General features: G+C 42.7%; 1 protein-coding gene across 8 annotated transcripts in view; it reads right to left on the reverse strand.

Moving 5' to 3' along the window:
- The window catches only part of PMS1 (PMS1 homolog 1, mismatch repair system component), a 439,606-nt gene that overhangs the window by 54,782 nt on the left and 359,960 nt on the right, over window positions 1–24,864 (reverse strand). For 7 of the 8 annotated variants that reach the window (XM_069733861.1, XM_069733857.1, XM_069733856.1 and 4 more), the window contains one exon: window positions 22,360–22,490. The exons of the other annotated variant lie outside the window; for it this stretch is intronic. In XM_069733861.1, the coding sequence (XP_069589962.1) occupies window positions 22,360–22,490 (131 nt within the window). The remainder of the gene's footprint in view (window positions 1–22,359; window positions 22,491–24,864) is intronic. 8 annotated transcript variants of the gene reach the window in all.

Here is a 24,864-nt window from a genome sequence, read left to right on the forward strand (position 1 = left end):
TTTCTCTGTCCTCTGATGTGCGATCACATCAGAGGACAGAGAATTACACTTTACTTTTTTTTTTTTTTGCGGTCGCCGGTAAACAGTTAATTACCGGCGATCGCAAAACAGGGGTCGCTAAAACCGACCCCCGATCATGCTCTTTGGGGTCTCGGCTACCCCAGGCAGCCGAGACCCCAAAGATTCTCCCGGTGCCGGCCGGCGGGCGCACTGCGCATGCGCCCGCCATTTTGAAGATGGCGGCGCCCACCGGGAGACACGAGGAGCATCGGGGGAGCTAGGTGAGTATTGGGGGGCCACCTGGGACCCCTTTTCTCTGTCCTCCGATGTGCGATCACATCGGAGGACGGAGAAATTAAAAAGAGATCGCTTTTTTTTTTTTTTTTTGCGATCGCCGGTAAACGGTTAATTACCGGCGATCGCAAATGCGGGGAGGGTTAAAAACCCCCCGAATCATGTTCTCTGGGGTCTCGGCTACCCTCGGCAGCCGAGACCCCGGAGAAAATCGGCCTGTGGGGGGCGCTATACACTTTTTCCACAGCGCCGTTAATTAACGGCGCTGTGGTTTAAGTACCCTTAGCGGCCGCCGTTAAAAGGCGTATCGGCGGTCGCTAAGGGGTTAATAGACATCAGATCTTTGTTTGTAAAACATGCCAATTTTTACGTATAGAGGCTTGAATAGCTTGATCCAATTTGGTATGTTTAAAAGAAAAAGGAAAAGCTGGGGGGAATTTTTCTGCACCAATTATTCCTTTTGATAAAGAATGTTTTACTCCACTCCTTTTACTCAGAAAATCTTTTTGGGAGAATTCTTTAATGCGTTTTTCTGCTTCTATTAATATTTGTTTCGGATAACCTCTATCAATGAAACGAGATTTTAATTCATCAATCTGCTCCTCAAATATATTATTATTACGGTACTATTAATTTTGCGCAATCTAACCATTTGGCTGTATGGCAACCCTCTTTTTGTATGGGCTGGATGATCACTATCAAAATGGAGCATATTATTTGTTGCGGTTTGTTTTCTGAACACTTTAGTTACTATTTCGCTGTCCACAATCTCTATTTTTACATCCAAGTACCTGTTGGTGGGCCTTGAGGACTGGAGTTGGGGACCCCTGTTCTAAACTATCAGCTCCACAACAAGAGGTAAACATCATATTTTCAGAATTAGAAACGTTAAGATATTTTACAAAATCATTAAATACTGTTTTATCCCCGTCCCAAATTATCATAATATCATCCACAAATCTTACATAGAAGCGGATATGCTTCAAAAAAGGATTATTGATATTATTGATATAAGTATCTTCGAAGGCAGCCAAAAATAGATTTGCATAAGTGCATGAAGTGGGCGTACCCATGGCAGTCCCCATCAATTGTTTATACCATTTATCCATAAACTTAAACGAATTATGGGACAAAATGAAATCCAGACTTTCCAGAATAAAAGAAATTATATTAGAATCTAAATTTCTATTTTGTAAGATTTTTTGAATCGCCTGTATACCTTTTTCTTTTGGGAAAAGGGTATAGAGATTTACTACATCAATAGATGTCAATGAAAAAGTAGGTTGCCAATCTATTTCTTTTAGGGCCAGAACTAAGTCTCCTGAGTCTTTTATATATGAAGGAATGGAATGGAATCAAAATTGGTTAACTAATAATGCACCAGTAGGTAATCATAAATGCGGAAACTGCAGGTTTTGTCATCTCCATGTAACACACAATCCCATCCAAATTGGCTCTATTACACATAAAATTCAGGATTTTATATCCTGTAAGAGCAAATTTGTCGTGTATGTTCTCTTCTGCCCGTGCCGGTATTTCTATATCGGGAAAACAATAAGACCGCTGATAAAAAGATTTACTGAACATTATAACTCAATTGCTACAGGGAAAGGCTGTCAGAGATTGATTCAACACATGAGAGAAAAGCACAACGCTAATCCTAATTTATTGTGTTTTGCTGGTATAGAGATAGTGAAATATCCCCCGCAGGGAGGAGATCAAAATAGATTATTATTGCAGAAAGAAGCCCGGTGGATTCTAAACACTAACGCGCAAGGGCCAATAGGCTTAAATGACAAATTAGACATGTCGGTATTTCTTTAGTATAAGAGGTTTTTTATGCTTATGAATGAAAAAAGTATAATGTTTAAAAAATATTTAATTACATATGGAAATGTTATTACTATATAATAATTAAGCAAGTCTGAAACAACTTTTAGTGTTGCAATAGTGCAATTTGATTACTGTTTATTTATGTATATTATCTGCACAATTTCACTTCGTTCATGTGTAGGTGAATATGCACTGTTGTCATTGTATTCACACGTCGGAAACCCTTTATAAGGAAATGACGTATAGTAATCAGTGAACTGGACCCGTTGAAGCACATACCATGCGAAACGGCCGTCGTCCACACTCCACCTCCGCACCCTCCCGCTGACCTGATGTCCTAATGGATGTCTTATATATTTTTCTCCAATAAAGAGCACGATTTCACAGCTTCAAAAAAGGGTGAGTGCCGCATTGTTTTCTTTTCTTGTTTCATCGAATTTTTTTTTTTCTTTCTTTCATGCGAGTGTGTATATACGTACTATATGATTGATTGGAAGGTTACTCCTTTTATATACAGTGGGGCAAAAAAGTATTTAGTCAGTCAGCAACAGTGCAAGTTCCACCACTTAAAAAGATGAGAGGCGTCTGTAATTTACATCATAGGTAGACCTCAACTATGGGAGACAAACTGAGAAAAAAAAATCCAGAAAATCACATTGTCTGTTTTTTTAACATTTTATTTGCATATTATGGTGGAAAATAAGTATTTGGTCAGAAACAAAATTTCATCTCAATACTTTGTAATATATCCTTTGTTGGCAATGACAGAGGTCAAACGTTTTCTGTAAGTCTTCACAAGGTTGCCACACACTGTTGTTCGTATGTTGGCCCATTCCTCCATGCAGATCTCCTCTAGAGCAGTGATGTTTTTGGCTTTTCGCTTGGCAACACGGACTTTCAACTCCCTCCAAAGGTTTTCTATAGGGTTGAGATCTGGAGACTGGCTAGGCCACTCCAGGACCTTGAAATACTTCTTACGAAGCCACTCTTTCGTTGCCCTGGTGGTGTGCTTTGGATCATTGTCATGTTGAAAGACCCAGCCATGTTTCATCTTCAATGCCCTTGCTGATGGAAGGAGGTTTGCACTCAAAATCTCACGATACATGGCCCCATTCATTCTTTCATGTACCCGGGTCAGTCGTCCTGGCCCCTTTGCAGAGAAACAGCCCCAAAGCATGATGTTTCCACCACCATGCTTTACAGTAGGTATGGTGTTTGATGGATGCAACTCAGTATTCTTTTTCCTCCAAACACGACAAGTTGTGTTTCTACCAAACAGTTCCAGTTTGGTTTCATCAGACCATAGGACATTCTCCCAAAACTCCTCTGGATCATCCAAATGCTCTCTAGCAAACTTCAGACGGGCCCGGACATGTACTGGCTTAAGCAGTGGGACACGTCTGGCACTGCAGGATCTGAGTCCATGGTGGCGTAGTGTGTTACTTATGGTAGGCCTTGTTACATTGGTCCCAGCTCTCTGCAGTTCATTCACTAGGTCCCCCCGCGTGGTTCTGGGATTTTTGCTCATCGTTCTTGTGATCATTCTGACCCCACGGGGTGGGATTTTGCGTGGAGCCCCAGATCGAGGGAGATTATCAGTGGTCTTGTATGTCTTCCATTTTCTAATTATTGCTCCCACTGTTGATTTCTTCACTCCAAGCTGGTTGGCTATTGCAGATTCAGTCTTCCCAGCCTGGTGCAGGGCTACAATTTTGTTTCTGGTATCGTTTGACAGCTCTTTGGTCTTCACCATAGTGGAGTTTGGAGTCAGACTGTTTGAGGGTGTGCACAGGTGTCTTTTTATACTGATAACAAGTTTAAACAGGTGCCATTACTACAGGTAATGAGTGGAGGAAAGAGGAGACTCTTAAAGAAGAAGTTACAGGTCTGTGAGAGCCAGAAATCTTGATTGTTTTTTTCTGACCAAATACTTATTTTCCACCATAATATGCAAATAAATTGTTAAAAAATACAGACAATGTGATTTTCTGGATTTTTTTTTCTCAGTTTGTCTCCCATAGTTGAGGTCTACCTATGATGTAAATTACAGACGCCTCATCTTTTTAAGTGGTGGAACTTGCACTATTGCTGACTGACTAAATACTTTTTTGCCCCTCTGTATATATAGTTCTTTGCCACTGTTCCAGTCATACCTGTCGGTTGTCTCTGTATTTTGGTTGCTCCATAATTTTATGTGTGGTATATGGTTTTAGATATGTTCAAAATAAAGTTTGTATTTTCTCATATGTTATGGCCTGGTGTTCATTCTTGGTGTTAGTAATAATTATCACTTGGCTTAATTTTGATTAAAGGCGTTATTATAGGTGTTAATAATACAGGCAATCTGATCATAGCAGAAATCACTTGCTATGAGCACTGACCACCAGGCGGCACTCATAGCAATACAGCTATGACAACCATAGAGGTCTGCTGGAATCCTCTGATTGTCAAGTCAACCCATCAGTGACCCACAGTCACGTGATGGGGTCACCAATGGGCAGAATTTCCGGCGTGCATACCGCAATCACCAGTTAAATGCCACTGTCAGAGATTGACAGTGGCATTTAACAGGTTAACAGCAGCGGGTGGATCGCGATTCCACCCACGGCTGTTAAAGGTACATGTCAGCCGTTCAAAACAGCTGACAAGTACACAGAAAGATGTGGGCTCAGCGCCAGAGCCCACATCAAAAGGGAGAGATTTCGAAGTTGGCGTACTATTACGCCCAACGTCGAAAAGGGGATAATAGAGATTCACGTGTACGAACAGTTTATTTAATGGACAAGAGCAAGGGCGTCCACCTGAGCCTCTACAACCGCCTTCTCAACACCATAACATATAGATGCAATAACCACCCCTTTCTGTATTATGTGACCCGATCCACAATTATCTCCACCCTCTGAAGGAAAACAACGAGATAAGGTGTCCGCGTCCGCTTTAAGGGTTTTTATTCCCTGGCCTATATGTCACAAAAAAAGTTGAATTTGGGGAAGAACAATGACTAGTCTAGGAATCAGACGCTTAGCAGATTCTAAACATAAAAGATTTTTATGATCAATGATTACCATAAAGTGCCCTCTTGTAGTGGGAACATAAAAATGGATATTTTGAGTCCATATTGAAATAGACAGAATGCATTCAAACCATGACAAAGCAGCATTACTGGTCATACATTTACAGACAGACAATGTTCATAGTGTCACAATCTTGAGAACTATTAAATCCCATTGTCTGATGGTTTTTACCTCACAAACAGTTCTATGTTTGTTGCTTCTTAATGTAAAACAAGGAGATTTATTTAACCTATGTCTACTGTTGATTTATGTTATCATTGGGAGCTTTTGAATTGTGTGGGTTTATTGCCCCATTTTCTGATGTTTGCCTTGCATCTCGGATTCATCTTATTCCAAAGGCTGGCAAGTGGAGGGCATGGCTGAACCAGACACATACATAGTGCAAATCACTATATAAGGCCAGAGAAACATGACTAAGACAGAAGCAGAAGTTTTGTGTACCTGTACTTATACATGTACAGTGTTGTAGTACCTGCATAAGTGGGGACGCCCATACAGTGTTGTGCATTTTCCAGGAGTTCTTTCTCTTGGTGCTTGCTTCTCAGATATTCCAAATGGATGATGTTTAAACAGCTCCTTGGTGATAATGTGAGCATATGTAATCTTTATTTGTACTTAACCATTGTATGTTAAAAAGAACAAAAGTGTATGCAAATATATTCCTTTAATTTTGTACTTTGAATTAAAATTGCGTTATATCGCAAGCAGTAGCCTTCTTTAAAGCCGCATCAGAATCTTAGTAGTAAAAACTTGGCACTACACTTCTCCAGAAAATGTCGCCAATCTTCCATTGCCCACTTTGTCAAGAGTTCCCCTGTTATGAACAGGTGAGTCAGAACCACAATGGACCTAGTGGTTAAGAGCACACAAAGTGACCTGATAGCTACTAACATAGGACGAGCTCTGAGACGTGGGAACACTGCTGACCGCAATCCCTAATCCTATCATACCACACTAGAGGCAGCCGTGGATTGCGCCTAACGCTCCCTATGCAACTCGGCACAGCCTGAGAAACTAGCTAGCCCTGAGGATAGAAAAATAAGCCTACCTTGCCTCAGAGAAATTTCCCAAAGGAAAAGGCAGCCCTCCACATATAATGACTGTGAGTTAAGATGAAAATACAAACACAGAGATGAAATAGATTTTAGCAAAGTGAGGCCCGACTTACTGAATAGACCGAGGATAGGAAAGATAGCTTTGCGGTCAGCACAAAAACCTACAAACAACCATGCAGAGGGGGCAAAAAGACCCTCCGCACCGACTATCGGTACGGAGGTACTCCCTCTGCGTCTCAGAGCTTCCCGCAAGCAAGAAAAACCAATATAGCAAGCTGGACAGAAAATAAAGCAAACAAAAGTAACACAAGCAAAACTTAGCTTATGCAGGGCAGACAGGCACAAGAACGATCCAGGAGAAAGCAAGACCAATACTGGAACATTGACTGGAGGCCAGGAACAAAGAACTAGGTGGAGTTAAATAGAGCAGCACATAACGACTTAACCTCGTCACCTGAGGAAGGAAACTCAGAAGCCGCAGCCCCACTCACATCCACCAGAGGAAGCTCATAGACAGAACCAGCCGAAGTACCACTCATGACCACAGGAGGGAGCTTGACCACAGAATTCACAACAGTACCCCCCCCTTGAGGAGGGGTCACCGAACCCTCACCAGAGCCCCCAGGCCGACCAGGATGAGCCAAATGAAAGGCACGAACCAGATCGGCAGCATGAACATCAGAGGCAAAGACCCAGGAATTATCTTCCTGACCATAACCCTTCCACTTAACCAGATACTTGAGTTTCCGTCTCGAAATACGAGAATCCAAAATCTTCTCCACTATATACTCCAACTCCCCCTCAACCAAAACCGGGGCAGGAGGATCAACGGATGGAACCACAGGTGCCACGTATCTCCGCAACAATGACCTATGGAATACGTTATGGATGGAAAAAGAAGCAGGAAGGGTCAAACGAAAAGACACAGGATTAAGAACCTCAGAAATCCTATACGGACCAATGAAACGAGGCTTAAACTTAGGAGAGGAAACTTTCATAGGAATATAACGAGATGACAACCAAACCAAATCCCCAACACGAAGTCGGGGACCCACACAGCGCCTGCGGTTAGCGAAACATTGAGCCTTCTCCTGAGACAATGTCAAATTGTCCACCACATGAGTCCAAATCTGCTGCAACCTATCCACCACAGTATCCACACCAGGACAGTCAGAAGACTCAACCTGCCCTGAAGAGAAACGAGGATGGAAACCAGAATTGCAGAAAAACGGCGAAACCAAAGTAGCCGAGCTGGCCCGATTATTGAGGGCGAACTCAGCCAAAGGCAAAAAGGACACCCAATCATCCTGATCGGCAGAAACAAAACATCTCAGATATGTTTCCAAGGTCTGATTGGTTCGTTCAGTCTGGCCATTTGTCTGAGGATGGAAAGCCGAGGAAAAAGACAAATCAATGCCCATCCTAGCACAAAAGGCTCGCCAAAACCTTGAAACAAACTGGGAACCTCTGTCAGAAACGATGTTCTCCGGAATGCCATGTAAACGAACCACATGCTGGAAGAACAATGGAACCAAATCAGAACAGGAAGGCAATTTAGACAAGGGTACCAAATGGACCATCTTAGAGAAGCGATCACAAACAACCCAAATGACCGACATTGTTTGAGAGACGGGGAGATCCGAAATAAAATCCATAGAGATATGTGTCCATGGCCTCTTCGGGACTGGCAAGGGCAAAAGCAACCCACTGGCACGAGAACAGCAGGGCTTAGCCCGAGCACAAATCCCACAGGACTGCACAAACGAACGCACATCCCGTGACAGAGACTGCCACCAAAAAGATCTAGCCACCAAATCTCTGGTACCAAAGATTCCAGGATGACCAGCCAACACCGAACAATGAACCTCAGAGATAACTCTACTCGTCCATTTATCAGGAACAAACAGTTTCTCCACTGGGCAACGGTCAGGTCTATTAGCCTGAAATTTTTGCAGCACCCGCCGCAAATCAGGGGAGATGGCAGACAAAATTACCCCCTCTTTGAGAATACCCGCCAGCTCAGGCAAACCCGGAGAGTCGGGCACAAAACTCCTAGACAGGGCATCCGCCTTCACAAGTCAAAACGGGAGAAAAACAGTGACCAACGAGCCTGTCTAGGATTCAACTGTTTGGCAGACTCGAGATAAGTCAAGTTCTTGTGATCAGTCAAGACCACCACGCGATGCTTAGCTCCTTCAAGACAATGACGCCACTCCTCGAATGCCCACTTCATGGCCAGCAACTCTCGATTGCCAACATCATAATTACGCTCAGCAGGCGAAAACTTTCTGGAAAAGAAGGCGCATGGTTTCATCACCGAGCCATCAGAACTTCTTTGCGACAAAACAGCCCCTGCTCCAATCTCAGAAGCATCAACCTCGACCTGGAACGGGAGCGAAACATCTGGTTGGCACAACACAGGGGCAGAAGAAAAACGACGCTTCAACTCTTGAAAAGCTTCCACAGCAGCAGAAGACCAATTGACCACATCAGCACCCTTCTTGGTTAAATCAGTCAACGGTTTAGCAATACTAGAAAAATTATTGATGAAGCGACGATAAAAATTAGCAAAGCCCAGGAACTTTTGCAGACTCTTCAGAGACGTCGGCTGAGTCCAATCATAAATGGCCTGAATTTTAACAGGGTCCATCTCGATAGTAGAAGGGGAAAAAATGAAACCCAAAAATGAAACCTTCTGAACACCAAAGAGACACTTTGACCCCTTCACAAACAAAGAATTCGCACGCAGGACCTGGAACACCATTCTGACCTGCTTCACGTGAGACTCCCAATCATCCGAGAAGACCAAAATATCATCCAAGTATACAATCAGGAATTTATCCAGGTACTCTCGGAAGATGTCATGCATAAAGGACTGTAACACTGATGGAGCATTAGAAAGCCCGAATGGCATAACCAGGTACTCAAAATGGCCCTCGGGCGTACTAAATGCTGTTTTCCATTCATCGCCCTGTTTAATACGCACAAGATTATACGCACCACAAAGATCTATCTTGGTGAACCAACTAGCCCCCTTAATCCGAGCAAACAAATCAGACAGCAGCGGCAAGGGGTACTGAAATTTGACCGTGATTTTATTTAGAAGGCGGTAATCAATACGAGGTCTCAGCGAACCATCCTTCTTGGCCACAAAAAAGAACCCTGCTCCCAATGGCGACGACGACGGGCGAATATGACCCTTCTCCAAGGATTCCTTTACGTAACTCCGCATAGCGGCGTGCTCAGGCACAGACAAATTAAACAGTCGACCTTTAGGAAACTTACTACCAGGAATCAAATCGATAGCACAATCACAATCCCTATGCGGAGGTAGGGCACTGGACTTGGGCTCATCAAATGCATCCCGGTAATCCGACAAGAACTCTGGGACCTCAGAAGGGGTGGATGATGAAATAGACAGAAATGGAACATCACCATGTACCCCCTGACAACCCCAGCTGGACACAGACATAGATTTCCAATCCAATACTGGGTTATGGACTTGTAGCCATGGCAACCCCAACACGACCACATCATGCAGATTATGCAACACCAAAAAGCGAATATCCTCCTGATGCGCAGGAGCCATGCACATGGTCAGCTGGGTCCAGTACTGAGGCTTATTCTTGGCCAAAGGCGTAGCATCAATTCCTCTCAATGGAATAGGATACTGCAAGGGCTCCAAGAAAAACCCACAGCGCCTAGCATACTCCAAGTCCATCAAATTCAGGGCAGCGCCTGAATCCACAAATGCCATGACAGAATAGGATGACAAAGAGCAGATCAAAGTAACGTACAAAAGAAATTTCGACTGTACCGTACCAATGGTGGCAGACCTAGCGAACCGCTTAGTGCGCTTAGGACAATCGGAGATAGCATGAGTGGAATCACCACAGTAAAAACACAGCCCATTCTGACGTCTGTGTTCTTGCCGTTCAGCTCTGGTCAAAGTCCTATCGCACTGCATAGGCTCAGGTCCATGCTCAGATAATACCGCCAAATGGTGCACAGTTTTACGCTCACGCAAGCGTCGACCGATCTGAATGGCCAAAGACATAGACTCATTCAGACCAGCAGGCATAGGAAATCCCACCATGACATCCTTAAGGGCTTCAGAGAGACCTTTTCTGAAAATTGCTGCCAGCGCACATTCATTCCATTGAGTGAGCACAGACCACTTCCTAAACTTCTGACAATATATCTCTACCTCATCCTGACCCTGACACAGAGCCAGCAAATTTTTCTCTGCTTAATCCACTGAATTAGGTTCATCATACAGCAATCCGAGCACCAGAAAAAACGCATCAATATTACATAATGCAGGATCTCCTGGCGCAAGGGAAAATGCCCAGTCTTGAGGGTCGCCACGTAATAAAGAAATAATGATCTTAACTTGTTGAACTGGGTCACCAGAGGAGCGGGGTTTCAAAGCCAGAAACAGTTTACAATTATTCTTAAAGCTCAGAAACTTAGCTCTATCTCCAGAAAACAAATCAGGAATAGGAATTCTTGGTTCTAACATAGAATTCTGAACCACAAAGTCTTGAATATTTTGTACTCTTGCAGTGAGATGATCCACACAAGAAGACAGATCTTTAATGTCCATCACTACACCTGTGTCCTGAACCACCCAAATGTCTAGGGGAAAAGAAAGACAAAACACAGTACAGAGAAAAAAAAATGGTCTCAGAACTTCTCTTTTCCCTCTATTGAGAAGCATTAGTACTTTGGGCCTCCAGTACTGTTATGAACAGGTGATTCAGAACCACAATGGACCCAGTGGTTAAGAGCACACAAAGTGACTTGATAGCTACTAACATAGGACGAGCTCTGAGACGTGGGAACTCTGCTGACTGCAATCCCTAATCCTATCATGCCACACTAGAGGCAGCCGTGGATTGCGCCTAACGCTCCCTATGCAACTCGGCACCGCCTGAGAAACTAGCTAGCCCTGAAGATAGAAAAATAAGCCTACCTTGCCTCAGAGAAATTTCCCAAAGGAAAAGGCAGCCCCCCACATATAATGACTGTGAGTTAAGATGAAAATACAAACACAGAGATGAAATAGATTTTAGCAAAGTGAGGCCCGACTTAGTGAATAGACCGAGGATAGGAAAGATAGCTTTGCGGTCAGCACAAAAACCTACAAACAACCACGCAGAGGGGGTAAAAAGACCCTCCGCACCGACTAACGGTACGGAGGTACTCCCTCTGCGTCTCAGAGCTTCCAGCAAGCAAGAAAAACCAATATAGCAAGCTGGACAGAAAATAAAGCAAACAAAAGTAACACAAGCAAAACTTAGCTTATGCAGGGCAGACAGGCACAAGAACGATCCAGGAGAAAGCAAGACCAATACTGGAACATTGACTGGAGGCCAGGAACAAAGAACTAGGTGGAGTTAAATAGAGCAGCACCTAACGACTTAACCTCGTCACCTGAGGAAGGAAACTCAGAAGCCACAGCCCCACTCACATCCACCAGAGGAAGCTCATAGACAGAACCAGCCGAAGTACCACTCATGACCACAGGAGGGAGCTTGACCACAGAATTCACAACATTCCCCATTACCAATGTTATAGTTTTTCTGAGTGGACGACAGTTTCTTAGAAGAATACGCACACGGAGGTAATTTACTAGGAGATGCACCCTGCGACAATACAGAGAGACGACAGGCTGTATAAGAATCGGCACAGATGCAAAACATTTTTTCAAGGTATCAAATGCCGTCTGAGGATTTTGATGAACTTACGGTAGTAGTTGGCGAAACACAAAAACCTTTCTGACTCCTTTAAGTGATCAGGACGATCCCAATCCAGTCTGGACTTTCATCGGATCCATGCAAAACCAGTGGACAAAAAGAAATAAGCCAAAAAAGGGATCTCATGAACCAAGAACTTACATTTCTCTGGTTTGACAAATAATTTATTGTCTCTGAGTATCTGTGAGACCTGCTTGAGATGTACCTGATGTGAATTAAGGTCAGGTGAATAAATCAATATGTCATCAAGATAGATCACATCAAATCTATCTGCCAGGTGAATAAAGATTTCACTAACAAACTGCTGAAAGATGGCAGGAGCATTAGTCAACCCAAATGGAATCACAAGGTTTTCAGAGTGTCCTTCAGGTGTATTGAAGGCTGTCTCCACTCATCCCCCTCCTTAATTCGAAAGAGATAATATGCACCCCTGAGGACCAGTTTAGAAAACCATTTTGATCCTACAATCTAGTTTAAAGAGGTCCAGGATAAGAGGGAAAGGATACTGATCCCAGATCACGATCTGGGATCAGTAAATTCGTGAAAATCTAGGCAGGGGCGCAACCCCCTGTTTTATCTTGACAAAGAAAAACCTCACTGCAACCTTACAAACTGTAAGGTACAATATCTTCTGTTACCCTTGTGCAAATGCAAAATTTGGGGGTAAAAATCCTTTTTGTGGGGAAAATGTGATTTTTTTTTAATTTTCACGGCTCAATAGTATACATTTCTGTAAAGCACCTGGGGGTTCAAGGTGCTCACCACACATCTAGACAAGTTCCCTGAGGGGTATAGTTTTCAAAATGGTATCAATTGTGGGGAATTTCCTCTGTTTAGGTCCATCAGGGGCTCTCCAAATGTAGCATGGCATCCGCTAATTAATACAGCAAATATTACGGTAACCCCTTTCTGCCAGCTGACGGGATAGTACGTCAGCTGGCAGACTCCCCCGCTTTGAGGTGGGCTCCGGCGGTGAGCCAACCTCAAAGCCACGACATGTCAGCTGTTATTAACAGCTGACATGTGGCCACAAGTGGAATCGCGATCTGCCCGCGCCCATTAACTAGTTAAATGCCACTGTCAAACTCTGACCGTGGCATTTAACAAGCACCGCCAGTCGCGCGGCCGGAAGCACTCGCACCATTGCCATAACAACCTGAGGTCTCCTCGAGACCTCTATTGTTGTTGATGGCAGATTGCTTTGAGCGCCACCCTGTGGTCGGCGCTCAAAGCAATGCTGCATTTCTGCTACATAGAGGTGATCTGTGCTTCACCTCTATGTAGCAGAGACGATCGTGTAGTGGCAGCTTGTATTGAAGCATGCAAAAAAAAAAAGTGTTAAAAAATATAAAAAAATTAAAAAAATATAAAAGTTGAAATCACCCCCCTTTCGCCCTTATCAAAATAAAACAATAAAAAAAATCAAACCTACACATATTTGGTATCGCCTCGTTCAGAATCGCCCGATCTATCAATAACAAAGAATATTAACCTGACTGCTAAATGGCGTAGCGATAAAAAAATCAAAACACCAAAATTAAGTTTTTTTGGTCGCCGCAACATTGCATTAACATGCAATAACGGGCGCTCAAAAAAACAGAGATCTGCATAATCGTGGTACCATTAAAAAGTCAGCTCGGCACGCAAAAAATAAGCCCTCACCCAACCCCAGATCACGAAAAATGGAGACGCTACGGGTATTGGAAAATGGCGCAATTTTTTTTTTTTTTTAGCAAAGTTTGGATTTTTTTTTCACCACTTAGATAAAAAAAGAACCTAGACATGTTTGGTGTCTATAAACTCATAATGACCTGGAGAATCATAATCGCAAAAAAAAAAAAAAAAAAAAAAAAAAACTAGTGTGGGATTGCACTTTTTGTGCAATTTCATCGCACTTGGAATTTTTTTCCCGTTTTCTGTTACACGACATGGTAAAACCAATGGTATTGTTCGAAAGTAAGCCCTCACATGGCCATATTGATTTAAAAATAAAAAAGTTATGGCTCTGGAAAGAAGGGGAGTGAAAAACGGAAAAAAAAAAAAAGCTCAGGGGATTAAGGGGTTAAAAAAGGTCAAATGGCGCTCCTTCCTTTATGAGCCCAGCCGTTTTCCCCCATATATAGCGTATTGGTATGCTTAGGAGAAATTGCACAGCAAATTTGGGGGTCCATTTGTCCTGTTACCCTTGCGAAAATTGAAAAAAAAATGGGCCTAAAGTAAATTTTTTGTGAGTTAAATGTTTTTTTTTTCCACATTCCAAAAATTCCTGTGAAGCACCTGAAGGGTTAATAAACTTCTTAAATGTGGTTTTGAGAACCTTGAGAAGTGAAATTTTTAGAATGGTGTCACTTTTGAGTATTTTCAGCCATGTAGGCCCCTCCATCAAACGTGATGTGGTTTGTAAAAAAAAAAAAAATCAACTTTTAACCTTTATAACTTCCTAACAAATAATATGGTTCAAAATTTTTGCTGGTGTAAAGTTGACATGTGGGAAGTGTTATTTATTAACTATTTTGTGGGATATAACTTACTAATTTAAGGGCATAAAAATTAAAAGTTTGAAAATTGCAAAAATTAAATGCAAGTCCTATTGAAGAAATGTTTCTACTATCATGAAGAACAAAATGTCATGAGAAAACAATCTCAGAATCAGTGGGATCCAGGGCAGGACTGGCCATCCTGGCAAATGCCAGAAGGGCCTGTCTGGTCATGGGCTGCCTTGTCTGCTATGTTATTAACAGAATCGGTGTTCTCTAGACACCCACACTGTTAAGAGTTGTAACGGAGCACAAAGTTGCTGACTCCATCACTTACCCCAGAATGCCACTTGTATCATTAGAAATGTTGGTCTTGTAGTAAATCTTCCCTTTCTTCATCCAGGGTAATATTAGTAATATAACCCATCTGGTTCTTGAGGAAGGGGACAACATGGGCCTGTGTGATTTCACATGCCAGGGCTGAATTTCATCCCCAGTTCGTACCAGGTCGGATCTGTTGAAACGTCCCAGAGTTTTCATCACATAAAGTGACACTGCTCAGAATTGTAAAATGTGGCCCAGTCTTGAAGATGAAAACAGTAATAGTCTATTTAGGCAATTTGTTGTGCAATTTCTCCCAAGTATGCGGATACCCTATATGTGGTGGAAAACTACTGTTTGGATGCCCAGCAAGGCTTGTAAGGGAAGAAGTACCCTTTGACTTTTGAAGCACAAACTTGGCTGGAATAGATAGCAGATGTCATGTCGCATTTGTAGAGCCACTGATGTGCCTAAACAGTTGAAATCCCCATAAGTAACCCCCTTTTGGAAACTACTCAAGGAGTTATATAGAAGTTTGGTTGGCACCCTAAACCCACAGGTTCTTCATTGAATTTTATAACATTGAGCTGTGAATATGAAAAAAGACATTTTACTTTCACAAAAATGTTTCTTTGGCTCCAAAACGTTTCATTTTCACAAGGGTAAAGGGAAAAAATGGACCTCACAGTTTGTTGTGCAATTTCTCCTGAGTGCGCCAATACTCTACATGTAAAAGGGAAACTACGGAGGAAAATGCTGTTCATGCACAGTGGAAAGCTCAGAAGGGAAGGAGCGACATATTGTAGTGCAGATTTTATTTTTATGGTTTGTGGATACCATAACTAACTAGAAGAGCCCCTAAAATGCCATAACAGCAGGATGTCGCCTCCCCCCATAAGTTGCTCCATTTTACAAATTACACCTCTCAATGAATTCATCTAGGGGTGCAGTGATCATATTGACACCACAGATGTGTCACTGAATTTTATACTATTGGGCAGTGGAGAACAAATAATTTAATTTTTTACCACAAAAAAAAATTGTTTTAGCCACAGATTTTTTACATGTGGAAATGGGTAAAAATGGCACCAAACTCTGTCACAAAATTTCTGCTAAACGTGTCAATACTCCATGTGTGGCTGTACAGTACTGCTTTGCCACATGGCAAAATTCAGGAGGGAAGGCGTGCTTTTGACTTTCAGAGAACAAATTTTCATGAAGTTTGATCGCCCCCAGTAGGGCAGTGGGCCCTTCGGTTCTCAAGGGGAATGTCACGGTGGCTGACCTGGTCTGTGGCCCTAGGGGCGTCCGTTGTAATTGGGAGAAAGGTATTTAAAGGGATAATGTTCGTGACGCCACCTGTGGTATTCGGTCAGGGTGACTGGCGCTGTTTAGGGGTCCGCTGGGTTGATGTTATGGCAGCTAGATGGTATACCTTCCCACAGGTGAAGTATGTCCCCAGGGCTTCCCAGTGTGTAGATGATGGATGGTGTGAGGCACAGTGAATAACGAGGACACAAGGTTGCAGTCTCTTTACCTTTACTGAAGGCTTCAGTGTCCACAGTCCAGAGCACCAGATCACAGGGTAGGCAGAGTCCAGCCGGTCTGAAGGCAAATCCAGAGTCCCCTTATCCAGGTGGAAATCAGTAGCCTTCCTCTAGCACCTGAGTGTTGTAGTACCTCCCTGCTGTGCGTCTCGGTAAGGTCCTCACAACTGTTGTGGATTTTCTAGATGTTATGTCTCTTTCTCTCTCTGTCCCCCTGATGAATAGGATAGGACAAACCCGTATGACTGATGGCCTGAGGCATTTTATAGGGACTCTATCACGCCCCAGCCCCCACAGTTGCCACCGTGTCTCCTGGGTATAAGGTCGGGCAACTAGTATGGAACTAGCTGTCCTGCCGGTCTCTGGAGCCAGGCTTGGAGACGATGACTCCCTCGGTGTTCCGGCTACCGGCTTCTGCTCCGCAGAGGGAGGCAGCCTATTGCAGGGCAGAACTCCCTCTTGTTTCTTCTCCTTTTGCTATGACTTCGTTTCTGACTCTCAGCAATGCAATTCCCTTCGTGTCCTTTCTTAGGATGCTGCCGCACGTGGGCAGGCGCAGCTCCGTGCCCTTCTGGCTAGGCCTCTGACAGGATCCCACCCCTGTCAGGGACCTCTCTGTCTGCAGCTGGTTGATGTTCCTCCTTTCCCCTGTCTGCCTGACAGGTGCTGCCTGTGAGAAGCCCAGTCAGCTTCTGCCTAGGTCGATGCCTAGTCAGCTTCTGACTAACTTCCTATCCAGACCTCCAGTTTTACCTAATTGTTAGGAGTGCCCTAATAGATGGGAGCATGGCTCCCCCTGGCGGCCTGGAGTGTGAAGTGTGTTGTGTGGTTTGTGATACCTGGTAAGGTGATCTCCTTTATTGCCATCAGACGTATCATCACTCCCCCTGGTGGAAGAATGACATTACTGCAACGACCAGGACCCTGGGGCGCTGCAAATACGTTACAGACTTCATATGCAGAGCCTGTAAGTGCCAGGAGAGCAGAATCCCTCTTAAAGTGACCCTATTTTTGAAATTGATCTACAGGTTTATTGACGATTTTGAATCTTCGGGTGTTTTCCAGAAACAAGCATTAGTGGAAGTTGTCGAGTGAATATTGCCAATCTGCCATTGTAGTGTCCAGTACATTGAAGTGCTGATTCATTATGCCTAGCTCGTGGTTCTGGAGACATGTACCCCTAAATTAAGTGGGATCTCGTCACTACAGAAAGTCCAAACATCTAGATGCTAAATGTAGTTAAGGTACTCTGAGCATCAGAAGGGAGGTGGACATTTGGATTTGGGAGTGCAGAATTCACTGGATTTTTGAGGGGATGAGCAGCCATAGCGCTTTTCCAGAGCTTTTGTGCTACCAGTAATGTGAAAACCCGTAAATTTCCATTGAAAGACGGGGACTTGTTTTTTTTAGTGGATTGAGTTGAAGCCTTTATTGGGAACATATTACATAACATTTTGGATCACATTTATAATGTGCTCTAAGCTGAGCACTTACTTTGGAGTTTCCATCTAAATCTCCAAATGACAACCGCAGGTTGCCATGATGAACTTTGTGCCCTCATTATGACGTCATAGGGACGCCGATCGGAATGGAGAGAGAGCCCTCTCCCTCACCTAGCTTCCTAAATGTTGTGATTGATATCAATAGCGGTATTTAGGGGGGTAAGCAGCCTGGGGCAAAGCGGGCACCGCTTGTGGCTGGCTGTGAAAGCCGGAGCTCGGCTTATCACTTAAGCCGAGCTACCGGTGGCGATTGCTTGTGCACAGCTCCTGTAACATGCATGATTGTCAAGACGTACCTTTACATTATTCTTCAGGAGTCCCTGACCGGCCATGACGTATAGGTATGTCAAATGTCATGAAGGGGTTAAGCAAGATAACCAGTCATTTCCCTCAACAGGTGTTTTGCTTGCTCATGAGGTAAGTGCCTACTTTGGTTGATTATCAGGAAATAAGCATTCCTAGGAATACTCAGTCTTGATAATCGGCCAATGTAATTACATCTCTAAGGGTCGGCTATAATTAATTGTGGTAGATGAAATGTAGTATTTCAAGCAGCTGATTAGATAGTTGGCCATTCATGTAATACAGGGACCTTTCAAAGCACCTATTATCAGGGCCACTCCAGTCGGTCTTCCGCACTATGTGACTTGGTGGCCCTCTCTAGTGTTTGCAAGGTGAGCTGGAGGTCACATCTCAATGCAAGTCCATGAGAGCCAGAACGAGGCCAGGTCAAGGCTCTCATAGACTTACATTGTTAGCTTGTGACCATTACCTCTGACTTGTTGCAGACACAAAATAGCGGATTTGCACCTCAGCGTTGCCAAGAACAGTGGGAACGCTTTCCCCTCTACTTTTCGTCCTTTGTATTGAGCCTTTGGCTGCTGCCATTAGAGCATCACCAGACATTAAAGGAGTTCAGTTTAAAGGCGAAGAATTTAAATTATCCCTTTTTGCTGATAATATCCTCCTAACATACACGAAGCCTCACACATTGCACATCCCTAGCATCCATTCATTGCTTTTAAAATTTGGCCAATTATCAGGGTATAAAACAAATACAAGTAAAACTGAAGCCCTTCCTCTTAACATAAATGATTCCCATTTAGATCACCTCCAGAGTAACATCAATGATTCCCATTTAGATCACCTCCTGAGTAACTTTAAATATCACTGGTGCACCACCCCTCTCAAATACCTAGGAATTAATCTCAATGAACCTCGAATTTTACTTTAAACAAGAACAAATTCCCTCCATTATATACAGAAATGCGATCCTTATTAAAGAAATGGAAATCACTCCCTCTCTCACTATTTGGACTCATTTTTGCAATAAAAATGACTACCCTCCCAAAAATGTTATATCTTTTTGAGACTTTACCCATATCAGTCCCATTCAGAAATGCATGTGCTTTTCAAGCAGTCACTTTAAATTTCATATGGGCAGGAAGACGTCAGAATTCCAAAGTCGATGATGTTGGCTGATAAAAAGATGGAAGGCCTAGCAGCACCTAACTTTGTTCATTATAATTGGGCATCGCACCTTTGCACGATCCCATCGTGGTCTTCTAAACCTGCCTATACAAAATGAATGGAGATTGAAAAATTATGGTTAGTCCTAGCTCATCCCAAATCCCTGATCTGAAATGGGACTTACTATCCCCCATCAATGGGCCTATTGGGTATATGGAGGGTCTGCTCTAAAAAATCAATCCGACATCAACAAATTCTGCTCGTACTTCCTTCCTTTTCCATCCGAATTTCCCTGAAAGTTTAACCCATTCATTTACAGGGACTCAAAGTGGCTTGTTTAACTTTGCTGAGATAATTAACTATAAAACGTGAATTCTAAATTCCTATGATGAGCTGAAAACAAAATTCTCCCTCTATTCTCTTACATTATTTCAATATATTAAAATTAGGAACTTTGCCTCATCATTATTCCACAGTCTACAGACCTCTATTCCTACCTCCTTTGAGAGACTGTGCAAGAATAGTTCAACAACAAATGATTTAATATCTAGTATTCACAATATTCTACAGGCTTCAGACACCGATTCCCTAACTAGACACTCTTACATGCTCAAATGGGAGAAATATCTGGGTAAAACACTGACCGTAGTAGAATGGAGAAATTTTGGACCAATGCTGCCAAGACTGCATCTTGTATTTCATACAAAGAAAATCAGTGCAAAATCCTTCATCTCTTTTATCATATGCCTGAATTTTCACATAAAATGGACCCATCTATTCCTTTCCTTTGCTGGCGTTGCATCCTGTCTAGAGGTTCTATAGTTCACATTTTTTGGGACTGTCCACTGATTAAACTGTTTTGAGTGATAGTCCAACTCTTCATTAAGCAATTTTTTGTAGTGGATCTCCCAATAACTCCTCAGCTTTTTCTATTAAATATTTTCCCTGAATCCATATCAAAGAGATCCATTAGACTGCTTTTGCATATGTTAACGGCAGCAAGCTGTTGATTACCTACCCTTGGAAGCAAACCTCTCCACCTTCCCAACTAGATCTATATTTCCGCATCAAAGATATAAGGAACTTTGAATACCAGGCAGCCCTTAATAACAATACAGTAGAGAGATTTATCCTTGTTTGGTCTTCTTGGGATTCCTTTTGGGAACCTGTCACCCCCAAAATCGAAGGTGAGCTAAGCCCACCAGCATCAGGGGCTTATCTACAGCATTCTAGAATGCTGTAGATAAGCCCCCGATGTATCCTGAAAGATGAGAAAAAGAGGTTAGATTATACTCACCCAGGGGCGGTCCCGCTGCGGTCAGGTCCGATAGGCGTTGCAGTCCGGGGCCTCCCATCTTCTTACGATGACGTCCTCTTTTTGTCTTCACGCTGCGGCTCCGGCGCAGGCGTACTTTGTCTGACCTGTTGAGGGCAGAGCAAAGTACTGCAGTGCGCAGGTACGGGAAAGGTCAGAGAGGCCCGGCGCCTGTGCACTGCAAGCAAAGTACGCCTGCGCCGGAGCCGCAGCATGAATACAAGAAAAGGACGTCATCGTAAGAAGATGGGAGGGACCGAACCGCGACGCCCATCGTACCGGGACCACCCCTGGGTGAGTATAATCTAACCTTTTTTTCTCATCTTTCAGGTTACAGTGGGGGCTTATCTACAGTATTCCAAAATGCTGTAGATAAGCCCTTGATGCTGGTCGGGGTGACAGGTTCCCTTTAACTATATGACCTCAATAAGATGGATATAACTAGGTCATAACATTCCAAATCATTTCCTCCCCTCCCTTTTGTCTGAGTCTGTGTGTTTTTAAACTTTTACTTTTTATCCACTTGAAAATATTTAATCATTACTATAGTATAAGATTGGTTGCTAATCTATGAATGATAGTGAAAAATCTAAAATGCCTAAATATTTTTTATTTTCTTGTAAAATTTGAAAAATGTTCAATAAAAATTACAATTTAAATAAAATCAGTATCTGATTGGCTGGGGTCCGACACCCGGCACCCCCACTGATCAGCTGTTATCGATGTCGACAGCACAGTACCAAGCCTCGACCACTACCAGAAGACTGAGCAGCGTGGCAAGTGAGTACTTCCGGCCAGCGGCCACCGCCACCAATGATAGTCGATCAGAGGGGGTGCCAGGTGTCGGATCAGACGTTGATTACCTATCCTGAGGATAGGTCATCAATGTAAAAGTAGACCACCTCTTTAAGTGCAGTAAACTTGCTACAGTTCAGACTTTGAAAGCTGTTTGCCTCCGCCTGCTCTCGCTTGTCTGGCTGTAAGTAGCAAATGATTATGCTGATGCCTTTCACACTACCTCTTCTTCATTTACGTGCCTAATGTGTGTAGCAGAAAAAGGAGTTCACAAAGGAGAGGGGTTAGGACTTGATCCCTGAGTAGCAGCAGTGTAGGGATCTACATATTATACTACTGAAGTGATCAGTGGAGTGCTTGAACAGCCCATTACTGCTACCCATTTGTCAGAGTTGCCAGATAGGCAATCTGGCACCCAGTACAAGACATGTAACACTGTAATGTACTACAGAGAGGCATCACTAGGCAAACAATGTATGCGGTCCACTAAAGCATCAGACAATATTAACCATTAGCACTCAATGTGATAAACTTATTAACCAGCATTCTGCAGATGAAAAGCATATACTGACTGATCAGCACTACTTGTTGCATTGTCACTTGAATATTGTTTCAAGTTACAACAGCCCAGCAAAATATATTGTTACATATAGCCATTATAATTCTAAATGCCACTGCAGTTGTATTTCAGCAGAATACTTATATTGTAAGCCTCTATCTGGATAAATCAAAAGACAGAAGTGGAAACTAGTGTAAAAATGCTGAAAATGTCATTTTGCATTAAGGTGTTCATTAACGAACAATTCACTATTTTTCTAGTGGATGATTTTCCATAGAATAGCCAACAGCTATTAAGAAAATTGTGATCCCATGATGAAGATGTTTTTACTGAAAAGCCAGAATGCAGATATACATACCCGGTATCACTTTGATCAGAAATCCATTATATGCAAGTCTTAAATCTGAGAAGTAAACATGTCCATTTGGTCTAGGACTATCCTTTTGCATACTTAGTAGAGCTGTGAAATATTCTGGTCCACCGATTAATCTAAAACGGAAGCACAAAATATTTGAGGGCTAGGATAAAATAAGGGGTTTGATATACAATTGTGTGAAAAAGTGATTGCCTGATTTCCTATATTAGACAAAGATAACAAAAGTAAAAACAAAATTCAGTTTTAAAATAAAGGTCTTTATTATTAAGAGAAAAAGAAATCAAAACCTTCAGGGCCCTGTGTGAAAAAGTGATTGCTCCCCCCCCCTTAAAACATAAATTAACTGTGGTTGATCACATGTTTGGGAAGCCGAGTTCAAATTCCTCAGCCTGATTACTGCAACACGTGTTCTCAATCAAGAAATCACTTAAATAGGACCTGCTTATCAAAGAGAAGTAGACCAAAGGGTCCTCAAAAGGTAGACATCATGCCATGACCCAAATAAATTCTGGAACAAATAAGAAACAAAGTAATTGAGATCTATCAGTCTAAAAAAAAGTCTATTTTAAAAATCTATTTCTCAATCTTTGGTACTTCAGCGAATCACAGTGAGAGCCATTATCTACAAATGGCGAAAACATGGAACAGTGGTAAAAATTCCCAGGAGTGGCCAGCCGAATAAAACTACCCAGGAGCGCACCGACAACTTATCCAAGAGGTCATCAAAAACATCCAAAGAACGGCAGGCCTCACTTGCCTCAGCTAAGTTTAGTGTTCATGACTGCACCATAAGAGGCTGGGCACAAATCGCCTGTGTGACAGAGCTCAAAGATGAAAACCACTGCTGAGCAATAAGATCATAAAGGCTTGTCTCAGTTTTGCCAGAAAACATCTTGATGATCCCCAGGACTTTTGGGAGAATACTCTGTGGACTGACAAGACAAAAGTTGAACTTTTTGGAAGGTATATGCCCCATTACATCTGGTGCAAAAGTTAAACAGCATTTCAAAAAAGAAACAGCATACCAACAGTAAAATATGGTGGCAGTAGTGTGATGGTCTGGGGCTGTTTTGCTGCTTCAGGACCTGGAACACTTACTGTGGTAAATGAAACCATGAATTCTGCTGTCTACCAAATAATACTGAAAGAGAATGTTCGGCCATCTGTTTGTGACCTCAGGCTGAAGTGCACTTGGGTTATGCAGCAAGACAATGATCCAAAACACACCAGACATTCCACTTCTGAATGGCTTAAGAAAAACAAAATTAAGACTTCGGAGTGGCTTAGTCAAAGTCCTGACCTTAATCCGATTGTCATGCTGTGACATGACCTTAAAAAGGCGGTTCATATGCGGAAACCCTCCAATGTGGCTGAATTACAACAATTCTGAACAGATGAGTGGGCCAAAATTCCTCCAGAGTATTGTAAAAGACTCATTGGCAGTTATTGCAAACCCCTGATTACCCTTGTTGCTGCTAAGGGTGGCCCAATAGGTTATTAGGTTTAGGGAGCAAGCAGTGTTTCACACAGGGCCCTGTAGGTTTGGATATCTTTTTCCCTTAATAATAAAGACTTTCATTTAAAAACTGCATTTTGTTTTTACTTGTGTTATCTTTGTCTAATATTTAAATCTGTTTGGTGATCTGAAAAATTTAAGTGTGACAAACATGCAAAAGAATAAAAAATCAGGAAGGGGCAAACACTTTTTCGCACAACTGCGGGTTACAATAAATATAGATAATTGGAAAATTAGTCGTTATACAAAGGGAAATCTCTCTAGCAGAGTATTAGTGTTCAAATATGTACGTTTATGAGCAAAAAAACAAAAGGAAGCTGACTCAATCTCTGCATTGTGTGTCTGTATGTGCGCCACTACGCATGGAGAACAGAAAGAGGAGATGAGAACTGTCTGAGAACTTGAGAACCAAAATTGTTGAAAAATATCAACAATCTCAAGGTTACAAGTCCAGAGATCTGGAAGTTCTTTTGTCCACGGTGCACAACATAAATTGAAAAGTTTACAACCCATGGCACTGTAGCTAATCTCCCTGCACGTGGATGGCAGATAAAAATTGATTAAAGGTTGCAATGCAGTATAGTATGGATGTTGAATAAGCAGCCCCAATCAAGTTCCAAAGAAATTCAAGCTGTCCTTTAGGTTCAGAGTATATCAGTGCCAGTACGAATTATCCATCGACATTTCAATGAAATGAAACAATATGGCAGGAGAAAATTTTGGGTAAAACACATCGTTCTAATATTTACAGAAAAAGGAGTGAGGTCTACAAAGTAAAGAGCACAGTAGCTGCACAAGGCAATGGCATGTACTACGGAGGACAGAGAATGAACTTCAATCCAATATTGCAGCCAGCATGCAGCCAGCGGGTAAGGAAAGGATGAATCAAACACCCAAAAACCCCGCCTCCATGGCTGAAGATTGTTCCCTCCAAATTCAGGTGACAGTGTCCCTTTAAATCCCATTGAATA

Source organism: Ranitomeya imitator, chromosome 7, assembly GCF_032444005.1.
Source record: "Ranitomeya imitator isolate aRanImi1 chromosome 7, aRanImi1.pri, whole genome shotgun sequence".
Taxonomy (NCBI): domain Eukaryota; kingdom Metazoa; phylum Chordata; class Amphibia; order Anura; family Dendrobatidae; genus Ranitomeya; species Ranitomeya imitator.